General features: G+C 33.5%; 1 protein-coding gene across 46 annotated transcripts in view; it reads left to right on the top strand.

The window, feature by feature from the left end:
- LOC106877139 (dual specificity protein kinase CLK2) overlaps positions 1 to 10,653 on the top strand; it is a 107,237-nt gene extending 96,584 nt beyond the window's left edge. For 25 of the 46 annotated variants that reach the window (XR_016241383.1, XM_089350343.1, XM_089350344.1 and 22 more), the window contains 2 exons: positions 2,866 to 3,175; positions 9,748 to 10,653. Coding sequence is in view for 40 of the 46 variants with exons in the window: in XM_089350343.1 (XP_089206469.1) it covers positions 2,866 to 3,175; positions 9,748 to 9,773 (336 nt within the window). In the remaining 6 variants the exon portion in view is untranslated. Of the gene's footprint in view, positions 1 to 2,865; positions 3,176 to 9,747 lie in introns of those variants that run through there. The other 21 variants (XM_089350365.1, XM_089350366.1, XM_089350367.1 and 18 more) reach the window with 3 other exon arrangements.
- Positions 10,654 to 13,016: the final 2,363 nt, after the last annotated feature.

Below are 13,016 nucleotides of genomic sequence, written 5' to 3'. Positions count from 1 at the left end.
GAAAGCTCTTGTTTAACTCGCCAAACATACAGGCTCTCTTGTCCATTTGTATTCATTTTGTACTTCTTTATCTAAATGTCCATTTTTCTTGGGTGTCGATATTTAGAAGGATATAACATTAGAATCCTTATAAAGTTATTAGAAACAGCTATACTCATGATAGTTAAATATTTTCATTTCAAATTAGTGTGAAGATTATTTTGATACTAATATAGATTGCAATTATGATTGTAATACTGTAGTCAATATTTCTGTACTTGTAGGTTTTATGTCAATTTACCTGTTATATTGAGCCATACATTGCCATTTAGCATTATTAAACTAGTCATACGTATATTTGTGATGTCGATTCTTATTTAAATAATATGGCTTAATTTATTATTGTAATGGTAGCCTGTATATTTCAGGTCACCAAGACTATGTTAATCTTTGAACATCTCCATTCTTTCTGGTGACCATCCATATCGTTCTGTCACTGCCCTTTTTATCATAGCCTTTACTGATTCAGTTGAAAAATTTAAGAGAACATGATTTTATTTAATTGAATCTGAAAATTCTGAAGTTTAATTTTCTGTTTGCAGTATGCAACCAAATTAGCATGTTTTTGATAAGTAATTCCTTTCATTCTCAAATTTGTTGTTCACCCTGCTCAATATATATATATATATATATATATATATATATTGTATGGTTCATTTGAATAATGTCTTTCTGTTAACTGATCCTAGAGTTAAGATGTCTAAAGTTTTCTCTAGAAAAAATGTTTATTTCAAAAATTTGAATGCAAAAATTGTTGGCGTTCTTTCTGCAAAGGGTAAATTCCCTTCTCTTCTTTCATGCTAAACTTCTCAATTTACATTCCCCAGTCTATCCACATGCATTGTTCTCTTTTATTTTTATCTCACTGTTGAATCTTTGTTGTCCCCAGGTTTGCTTATTACATCACATATATAGATGTAATATGTTTTAGCAATATCAAAATCTTTATACCAGAAGAACTTATCGACCTCCTTAGGATCAGGTCATGTTTGAACTCCCCCTCCTCCATATATGTTTTCATATTTTCAGTTAGAGAAACATTCCTTTACTAGTATCATATTCTTTTGTGTCTATATTATATTTAACTATATATATATAGTGCACCCACGGTGGTGCACCAGCATGACCGCAGCCACTTGGCTGAAACACATAAATAAATATATATATATATATATATATATATATATATATATATATATATATATATATATATATATATATATAATAATATTAGGGACAAAATCCAAAATTGAACCTTGGTTCTTTTCCCTATATATATATATATATATATATATATATATATATATATATATATATATCCATCCATCCATCCATCCATCCTGTTCATGATTATTTTGTTGTTGTTTTTTTTAAACCTTTCTTGTAGAAATTTCATTTGAGTCTTTCTTGGGAGAAAGTATCATTTGTGTTTCTGTCAAGGATTATATCAGAGTAACATTTGAGATGCATTGTTCATAATAATAATAAAAAAAGAATGATGAACTTATTCTGTAGATACACTTCTGTTTCATTATGGTAGTTAATGCAAGAAGCAAAGATGTAGAGCCATTATTACTAGTCAATTTATATATACTGACATACATACCATAAAACCATTTAAACCCATTTTTGAAGTGAGCATGTGTGTCCTTTTTGTATGCTTATTAGCAGTGTCTATCTTTAATGTCCCCTTCATTTTTCATGGGAAAATATTGTAAACTATGTGGATATGTTGCTTGGAAAACAAAACCTTGCCTAGACTAATATTTCATTTGCTATGTCCGTCCTTTGAAGTTTTCATATTTGTACCAATGTGATGAAGGTATATAAAAAGTGAAAAAAGAAAACTGATTGTTGTGGTATTAGTTGAGATGAAATGATATTCCAAGTTACTAATATTCAGGTACTAATGTGATTGTGCGCATGAATAGTAAAATATTGATGACTGAAATAATACTATTTGCTTATTTACACCTTCCCTCCTTCCATATTAGTTTAGTACACCTTGAAAACAAATGTAACCAAGTGTATTTAGTAGCTAGCTCTAGGAATCAGTAATTCCAAAACCATGTGTGTAGATATTATTACATCTTGCAGCTTTTCTAAGTGGTTCTAAAAATATCATACCTGGATAACTGTTGCTACGGCCAAGGAAAGCAAACATGCTCCCAAAAGTTTTAGTTATGTTAGCTATTTCTCTATTAGATAAAGAATAAATAAATTGGATGGGTGGAAATAATGTTCTTTTTCATCTAGAATATTAAAAATTTACATGTTTATTAGAAATTTATTCTTATTACAGTTAAAGGTAATATTTGAGAAAACTATTATTAGAAAGAGCAGATTTTCACAGAATATTTTTTATTGTGATATGTTTTTTAGAGTTAGCTAACTTCTGCTCAACTTTTATTTTTTTCTTTGTAAAATTAGTATTATTATTATTATTATTTTTTTTTGTAAAAATTTTTTTTTTTTACACCTTAGTTCTTGTCAGTCTTGATTTTTGTAGAAAACCATTTTATATTTATTTCTAAATAAAATAGAAATCTTTTAAGATGTATAAATTTTAACATATCATCTCAGTGTTTAAAGAATACTGTCAAAGCTATTTACACCAATTGCTATTTCAGGGAAATTTTATTAACAGCCTGCTTTCATCATTTTGGTAGTGTCACACTAATTTAAAATAGCTTGGATGTTTTTAATGATTGATGTAAACTGACCTATTACAGCTTTGCAGAATGGGCAACATCACCAAGTTTAGATACAATAACCTTTTACCAATCCCCTCTATGTGACGTGTGCCTCCCTCTTTCTTCCTTACAGCACTATTTAAGAGACAAAGGGATCCAACATCTTCAGCTCTTTGATCTCATTGAAAAGATGCTTGAGTATGAGCCTCATTACAGGATAACTCTTGCGGAAACACTTGCTCACCCTTTCTTCAAACCCTTATTAAAAGAGCAACCACATCTAGAGCACAAGCCATCCGTGCCGAAGGAACCAAGGATGCTGGACCGGCGCAAAAGTTACCAGGGCAGTGAGTTATCATCTGAAAACCATGGTGACCGTGACTGTGTGAAAACAAAGAGTGAGGGTCCAGGCAAATCTGATGTCAGCTACAGCTACTTGCCAGGTGATCATCTCCAACATTAATAGTTGCATGGGACTTTAAACTTGAGCATGTTATTCTCCCATTTTCACCCAACCCACCACTTGTATTCACTTCACTTCACATTTCATGGTAATGACAGCAGCTATCTCTTCCACTAGTATCACTATTACCTCTAATTATCTCTACTAACAGTGAAAAATAATCTGTTGGAGGGGTGGGGTGTAGGTTGTCATTTCAAGTTGTTTGTGTTGCTACTATATTTATTGTCTTTCTTTTATTACTGTAACAATTCAGAATACAGATAATAATAATAATAATAATAATATTTACTTCAGTTTTACATTGGATATCTTAACTTTTAATCAAATTCGTGTATCAATAAATGATTAGAACTATTGGCCCCAGGAGATTGCCTGAGGTTTGAGTTTGGAACTATTGGCAGAGTATTTGAGGGTACAGACTTCTTACTGCTTACAGCAGTGAGATGTATCTCTTCATGGTGTCTACATACAGCTCAGTGGCTTGGACTGGCTGGAGTTGAGTGTCATAGACATAATAACAGTTTGTAAATAGATAACTGTCAACAAACTGTGACGCCTTTAACCCCCTCATATTGATCTGATGGTCAGTTGCTTGACCTTTCATTAACGGAGGATCAGCCATTTTGACTCTAACCCAGAAAATCAGGTATCTCTTAATGACAATAAGGTGGATGGAGCAAAGAAAGTTCCTTACTTAGAAGCACTTGGGAACAACCTGAATTTGAAGTTATGACTTAGGAGCTTGTAACAGTGCATTACTTAATTCCACCCAACCATTTTTTTCTTCTTTCATCTTTGCATACATCCACACGCTTTGCTTTCACTCATTTCTACACCAGACTAGATACACATGTAGTTCACCTAATTATCACACACTTAAAGATACTCATTTAGATTTCTCTTTCTTAATATTGAAGTATCTCTATTCGCACAGGTATTCAAATTAATATGGTAAAATGGAGTCAAAACTATTAAACTATTCCATCCATTGTATTACAGTCAGTTGTTGCAAACTGAATTAAAAGCATAATTCCAGTTTAATATTTACATACGCACACACACAGTCGAAAATAATTTTTTTTTATTAATTTGACGAAAGTTATGCTAATCAACCTAAAATGTTCTTATTCTAAACTTAGTCTGTAAAAATATTTTCTTGTACATTATCAACAGTTGGAAGATTGTGATTTTGATTCTTATTACAATTTTGTTGGCAACCAATCCACCTAAAGTCTGTATTGAGCTGTGACATTCAATAATTTTTAAATGAGAAGTCTCAAAATATAAGTTCTAGCAAATGGTTGATGCTCGCAAGAATAGAAATCATAATCTCACTGTTAATGATTTTGTGCTTTCTTTAAAACTTTGGCACCAATAATTCTCTCAGGGTGACCAAGACTATTTTCCACATACCAACTTTATATATAAACTGTGTGATGTTTTCTATAATCAGTTTCAATGTAATTTTACTGTCATTGTTGTCTCTTGTGTTTCGCTTTCATAATTGCCTTGCATTGCTGAAATACAATGAGTTGCTTGAACATTAAGATGGTCAATATGTTGTTGATCATCTGAGTGGTGCATTATGAAGTATACAACTTTCACAAGACTACATCTGTGAAAAGGATAAATTCAAATTCACACATTATTCATTGATTTCCCCACCATGGCTAGGACTTGTTCAAGCATCAAGTCTTGATTGGGTTATTTGCTTGGTGGTGTACAAAAACAAGAATTTTGTTTTGATAGAGAACACAGAACATCTGCTGTCATAAACTAGTAAAAAGTAATGTACAGGTACAGTGAGCAATATGGCTTATTCCTTTTAAATCATTCTCATAGAATAGCCAATTTGAAAGTCAAGTGATTTTCAGATTAACTAATCACTGGTTCACCACATTTTTGAGGGCGTGAGTGACATGGGAGTGCCTTTAACTCACTGCTGAACCATATATCACAAAAGACTTTAACAAGTACTGCTTCTTGGGATTTTGCTGTCACATACATATTGGTGAAAGGTATACACGTGTGTGTATAACGCACAAAACTCTTGGCCATTAAGTCACTCTGTTACTTCTGCCAAATATTAATTTTACACACACATTTACAGCAGTTTCTGTTTAACAAATTCCATTTGCAGTGTTAGCCAGCTCATGGCAATGATAAAAGACATACTTGCCCATGAAGACAGGCAGTGGAGTTGAACCTGGAACTGCATGGTTGCGACGTAAACACCTTATCCACACAACTATTACTGTTGTCTTTATTTATTGGTTGATAGTGGTAGGAATAGTATTTATGCTACAAAAGCAGCTGCCTTAACCTATGGAAACTTTACACATTTACAGAATCATCCTCTTTGAGAAAAAACAAAAAACAAACAGGAAATAGCATCTAGAGTAGTTTCCTTATGGAATTTCAAGTGATTTTGGCAATAAAGAGATCTGTTGTATTGTAGAATTAGATATCTTAAGCTATATTGGGGGTGGGTGAGAGTTTGAAATGCTTGACAAATGTCAAGATTTACCTTTAATTTTATTATGAATAGAATCATATAGAAATTGCCATCTTTGTAAAGTGACATATGAAGACTAGGATGTAATCAATATTTTACAAATGAATGATTTAATGATATTGCGGGTGACACGTAAAAGCACCCACTACACTCTCTGAGTGGTTGGCATTAGGAAGGGCATCCAGCTGTAGAAACTCTGCCAAATTAGATTGGAGCCTGGTGTTGCCATCAGGTTTCACCAGTCCTCAATCAAATTGTCCAACCCATGCTAGCATGGAAAGCGGACGTTAAACGATGATGATGATGATGATGATGATGATCATCATCATAAGAAATAGCTTCAGGATTAGCCAGATGTCATCATTGTTTTAACATTAACTTTTCCATGTTCATATGTGCTGGACAGAATTTGTTAGACCTTTAGCAGTTAAACTGGTCATATCCAGCCCAGATGTTCTACCTGTTTTATAACGAAATCCAGCCTCTTACATCTACTCTACAATGTTATTCTTGACATCTCAAAGCTATGAGATAATACATGATTAATTCAAAACAATGTGAATATGTAAGCAATACATCTCACAGAGTAATCAGAATGCTAAAGGCAGATTTTACTTCGGTTGGATTCCTTTCCTGTCACCAACCTATGCATTTTCATGGATGGTTGGAAAGAAATGACACCAATTACATGATGGTGACACCCATACAGTCTCCATCTACCAAATCCTTTTGCAAGGCTTTGGTTGACCTGGGGCTATAGTAGAAGGCACTTGGCCAAGGCACTATGCATTGGTACTGAACTTGAAACCATGTGGTTGGGAAGCAAACTTGTTGCCACTCAGCCATGATTACATAAATACTTTCTTATCACTTCGAACATCATTTACTGTAATAGTCAACTATGTTGTTTAGGAACATTATTTATTCAATATGCCATATTTCTTATCAGTTTATCTCAGACTAGTTGCTGTGAATACATTAGTACTTTGCAGGTAGCCATTGTAATTTTACTTGCAATTGCAAATTTTCATAGCTAAATATGCATGCCAAATTAGAAGAATTTCTCATTTAAAATATTATGAATAAATATTGTATAATTTTTCTGTTTTGTTTTCCAAGGAAAGCAAGCAAAGTTCTCGACATCGAGATGTTCAGCGATAACTTTCCTTATTTATGTGTATTAGATTATTTGTATTATTTATTTAAGATTTTTTTTTTTTTTTTTTTGTTTAAAAAGGTTTATTTTATATTTTTCATGAATTATAAATAATGTGTGATGTCTTCAGCACAAATTATTTATTTCTAACTTCAATGTTTCAGTGTTTTGACCTGAGTTAAAAAAAAAAAAAAAAAGAAAACTTTAAAATATATTTATTACACTAAGCACTAAATAATATTTGAATTGTCGTTTTCCCTCTCTCTTTGTATATATATATATATATATATATATATATATATATATATATATATATATATATATATATAATGTATTTGCCAAAAGTATCGATTACTCAAATATCCTATATTACCAGTTGCTAAATCTTGGTAGAACCTAATTCGCTCTATCATTTTTCAAGGCAGTGCTCCAACATGGCCTTAGTCAGATGGCTAAGGCAAGTAAAATATAAGAAATAAATAATTTTTGCTGATGCTAGCCACAACTATTTTTCCTGACATTCTGTTTATTCTTAATTGATTAAACTCTGGTTTTTCAAGAATTCTAACTTTTTTAAATAATGAGGAAAGTTCATGAAAACAAAGGTTTCCTGTAAAGCATTTCTTATTCATTTTTGTTCGAAGAAGTGTTTTTTTTTTGTTCATTTTTATTCAAAACAACTTTTTCTTTATCTTTTTACCCCATCATTTTGTTCTTAAACTCTTATTAAAACAGCACTAAACATTGTTTTTGGAGTTGAAGGAGCTTATAGCTGCTGGATACTGTTCTTTTTAGCATTTGGATGCACAGTTTAACCAAGAAAAAAAGACCCCAGTAAAATTAAATTTAATTTTATATGACTGTGATTGATTGAGTCAACGAAACGTCATTGTTTTCTATTTAAACAGTGTAATATAGCAAGTACATAGCTGGGATAACTGAATCCTCATACAAATTTGGATTCCTCATTGGAATTAATGCATTAATAATACTTCAGTAAATGCTTCAATGTACCAACTTAATTTACTCCATAGATTTGACTGAATTAAAAAAACAAAAGAAAATTGATTCCAGCCTTTGCAAGTGTGTGTTTGTGCGTTAAAAAAAAAAAAGGGATTTGTTCTGTTAGTTTGTACAGTTTAGCTTAGTAGATCACGGCAATCCACTCGCTTTTCCTATCAAGTCCATCCCTGATGAGTGACATGTTTCCAGTAGATCTGGATTTATGAATTTCTGTCATTCATTAAAGAGGGGAAAAGATTCAAGGTGTTAGAGAAGGTGGTTGTTTATGGTTATCTCCATCACCTTTGAGGTAACGAGTGTAGTAGGATAGTAGCTGTCTCAAATGGGGACAACATGTGTGCTGAGTTGTATGAAGGTTAGGTTGACTGAATATAGGTTGAGAGATTTGTCTATGGGGAATAGGATGTATGGTTTGTGAATTAGATGTGATGTTTGGATCAGAGTCCACAGATGTTAGAAAAGAGGAAGAAGGATTGTCCTGCGAGTTGAGATTGGTCATTTACTTATAGGAAGATTTAGAGGGTGCCAGTGACATAAGGTGATGATAACTGCTACTGGAAGCATGGCTTGGTCTAAATATTTGCAATGAATCAAGGGCTGCTCAGGTAGTGGCGTTAAATTGATTACCACCCAAAGAAAGAGGAGATGGCTCTGTGGCATATGCACAGGAACTACATTAGATGAATTTCAACTTGGTCAGTCATATGAACACCTGTGTTAGCTACCAATAAAATATACCATTGCTTTACAATTATACATAGTAGATAATGGTGAATACATACAATCTCATAAATACTAAACTGTAAGACAAAAGAAAATAAACAAAACAGTGGTCAGAGGATCACTGTGAAACTGCGTGCTTGGAAGCAGTACTAAGTATCCGCAGTGCCAGTTGATTCCACGGCTGCTGCATATATTCAGTTTCAAACTTTCGGGAACCATTTAGACAATTCACTGGTTTTTGTGCCTGTGTCTGCCTCAGTTTTGCTTTTTGGGTGGATTTGGTAGATGGAAACTGAAAGAAGCCCATCATATACCTTTGTGTATGTGCCTGTGTTTGCCCTTTCTCCACCGCTTGACAATCGGTGTTTTTATGTTTACATCCCTGTTACTTAGCAGTTCAGCAAAGGAGACTGATAGAATAAGTGCCAGGCTTTAAAAAAAATAAGCACTGAGGTTGATTCATTTGTCTATAAACTCTTCAAGGTGGTGCTCCAGCATGGCCACAGTCTAATGACTGAAACCAGTAAAAGATAAAAGATGTGTTTGTTTATTGTTTAGGAAGGAACAATTGTATTGCAATAGAAAGAAAACCTTTTACATGGGTTTTATAAGAGTACAAGATTTTAGAGTTGAAATAATTTTCACTTTTTTCTTTTCTTTTCTTTTTCTCTTTGTCTTTTTCTTTGTTTCTTCCATAATGTTTATCAAATCAAATCCAGAACTGAATGATTTTATCCCCTTTTTTCTCTTCTTCTCTTCTTCAATATTAATGGTTATGACCTCATGACTTGACTTCTCTGAAGATATATTTCATGTTAATTTCTTTTCTCTTTTCTTTCTTAATGATGGGGGGAAAAAAAAAAAAAAACTCTATTCAGTAAAACGTATTCTTTAAAATATCAAGCTTGATAAATAAATGCAAGTTCCCTTTATATTTTGATATCCTACAATTGCATATAAAATTTAATCTGTTTGGACAACAGTTTCTCTTTTTTTTTCTCTTTTTATTGTAGTCTCTATTTCATTCTTCAAAATATTGAAACTCAATAATAATATTTTCAGAAAATTGCCTGTATGGCCATATGCTTATTTACTTACATTAATAATGTCTACTTTTCGTTTTTTTTTAATCCAGCGGTACATAATGGAGCCCAACAATGAGGACCACGTGCTTCTGTTTGATTTGATTTGGAAGATGCTACGATATGATCCCCTGGCGCGAATAACACTAAAAGAAGCTTTGAAGGATCCATTTTTTAAAAAGTCCTGCTTTTTGGGTGGACGTGCTAGGTCACATAGTTTAAGTAGATAATGGACAAAGTAATTCTCCCCAACATTAAGCACCTCTGACTTGGCATTGTCTTCTAATGGTAACAACCACCTTTGGTTTTCTCTTCTTCCCTCTGTCTTTCTTCCTGATGAACAACAGTTGTAATACAATGCTAATTGTGTTTGCTAATTTGTTCTGTAAGGTACACGTTAACAGCTATTTAGTGGTCAGGTTTTAATTTCATCTCAAACTGTTAAGATAGCTATTAACATTTACAAAAAAAATTTTTTTTTTAATTAACCCTTTCAACTAAAATGTGGAGGATGAGTTTGAAATGTAAAAAGAAGACCGTTTTCCTCCTTTGTACAGTACAAAATAATGAGAGAGAGAGAGAAATGTCCTCTCTACACCACATCTTTCCCATCATAGGCTCCAAGAAAAAAAATTCACAATGAAAAAAGAAAAAAAAAACGTGCATACATAGACATTATTAAATATAGAGTGGGTCGAGGCTTGAGCAGAAAACTGGACTGGACTAATTTTATTTATATTTTTTTTTTTTTTTTATGATGACAAACAGTATTGACAGAATGTGAGAATAAAATTTCTTGTTGAGTATGCTGAGTTCAAAATGAGAAATCTCACTTAAAAAAAAAAAAAAAAGTTAAACTCTTGCTTCTCAATTAGTATGCAGTGGAAACCATACTAATACAGGTACAGTACGATAAAATTAAAATGTTAATAAAACACTTGTACATGAAGTTTATCACATTCACATTTTCCTTTTTTTTTCTTCCACCCTGTTGTTGTTGTTGTAAAGGTGGTGAGCTGGTAAACAAAATGCTTGGTGACAGGTTTGCTTCCAGCTCTTTATGTTCTGGGTTCAAATTCACCAAGACCAGTTTTACTTTTCGCCCTTTTTAGGTTGCTATAATCGACTTATCTCTTCCCTACAAAATTCCTGGCCTTGTGCCAAAATTATTATTGCTGCTGCTGCTGCTGTTATTGAGGCGATCTGGCAAAATGCTTAGCAACATTTTGTCCATCTTTGCATTCTGAGTTCAAATCCTGCCGGAGTTGGCTTTGCCTTTCATCCTTTTGATGTTGATAAAGAAAGTACTTGTTGAGAACTGAGGTGGATGTAATCGATCCCCCCTCCAAAATTGCTGGCTTTGTGCTGAAATTTGAAACCATTATTATTAAGGCAGTGTGCTAGCAGAATTGATAGCACTTCAAACAAAATGCATGGTGGCATTTCGTCTGACTCTTTATGTTGCGAGTTCAATCTTTACCTTTCATCTTTTCAGGGTCGATAAAATAAATATGAGTTTAGTACTAGGGTTGATGTAATTGAGTCCTTCTGCCCTAAGATTGCTGGCCTTCTGCCAGAATTTGAAAGAATTCTTGTGTATTGTATTTATTTGTATATTCTTTTTTTAAAACTGAACTTTGTTTTTAGTAACATTATTTGAACAGGAAGAAAAGAAAGTAAACAAATTTAAAGTAGAGTTCTATATTTAAGAGATGAGGAATTATGTACATTATTTACATTTGATGGCTATTTGTCCTCGTCTTGTTTGTTGTTAACACGTTGCGGCTGATACACTCTCCAGCTTTCATCAGGTGTCTTGGGGAAATTTCGAACCTGGGTTCTCATTCCTAAGGTACTTTTCAATGTTGTTGTTGTTGTTATTATTATTATTCAGGTCACTGCCTGGAATCAAACTTGGAATCTTGGGGTTAGTAGCCCGCGCTCTTAAACACTACGCCATATGCCCATGGCCATATGGGATAGTGGTTAAGAGCATGGGCTACTAACCCCAAGATTCCGAGTTTGATTCCAAGCAGTGGCCTGAATAATAGTATTAACATCGAAAAATACCTTAGGAATGAGAACCCAGGTTCGAAATTTTCCCCAAGACACCTGATGAAGGATGGCGAAACATGTTAACAACAAACGATGAGGACAAATGTCCGTCAAATGTAAATAATCTACATTAAAAGCATATATATATATATATATATATATATAATATGGGAAAACAGCCCATAACTCACCAAGGAAACAAATGTGGGAAAAAGTGTGGTGGGGGGAGAGTAGCAGGTTGTATACAGAATTAAGTGGCATATTTAGCTTTGCCTTGCAGATATTTGCAAAGGTATTGCTATGGAGAATGGTTAGTGACACTGACTGCAGCAGTCACTCCATTTTGCGGGGCTCATTTCTCATATGGGCTGCAGTTATCCTGATTTTCCTGGAGAAAATCAGCTCTGTGGGGTCTAAGAACACCCAATTCTCGATGGTGACTGGCACAAAGTGATGGCGGCCGGTCAGATTCTTGTACTTGTGTGAACCAATTTTGGTGGAACTGAAAAATATCAGAAAAATATATCTTGTATATATATATATATGTATATTATAATAAGCTCTGGCTTTTCTTAAGAGTAATAGGAGCACTCCGTTGGTTACGACGAGGGTCCCAGCTGATACGATCAACGGAACAGCTTGCTCGTGAAATTAACGTGCAAGTGACTGCAGACACGTGTACCCTTAATGTAGTTAGTTCTCTGGGAGATACAGGATGTGACAAAGTTGGCTCTTTGAAATACAGGTACTACTCATTTTTGCCAGCTGAGTGGACTGGAGCAACGTGAAATAAAGTGTCTTGCTCAAGGACAGAACATGTCGCCAGGAATCGAACTCACGACCTTACAATTGTGAGCCGAATGCCCTAACCACTAAGCCACGTGCCTTCACTCTTAAGAGTAATCTATGAGGAAGGCAGTATAATTATAAATGAAACTAGCAATAACAGGAAATGTAAACCTCATTGTCGACACCACACCCATAAAACTTGGCTTCACTGAATTACTGAAGTGAATAAGTAAATGCTTCAGAATAATTGGAACATGCTTCACTTTCTCTAACTTGTTTTATCTTTCATCATTTGTTTCAAAATGGAATCTGCGACACTCTAAAAGAGACCATAGTCATTATTACAACTGTTTTGATCTTGACTACATTTGTCTCGGGGGGTACACTTGCACCTCGATTCATAATTACTTTATTTATTTTGCACAAACTTTGAAGTAAATTGCATTTTTTGTTTTATTTTTCATGAATTACTTTATAT

This window comes from Octopus bimaculoides, chromosome 4, assembly GCF_046866305.1.
Source record: "Octopus bimaculoides isolate indiv1 chromosome 4, ASM4686630v1, whole genome shotgun sequence".
NCBI classification, from domain to species: domain Eukaryota; kingdom Metazoa; phylum Mollusca; class Cephalopoda; order Octopoda; family Octopodidae; genus Octopus; species Octopus bimaculoides.
This window is presented reverse-complemented; position numbering and strand designations above follow the sequence as displayed.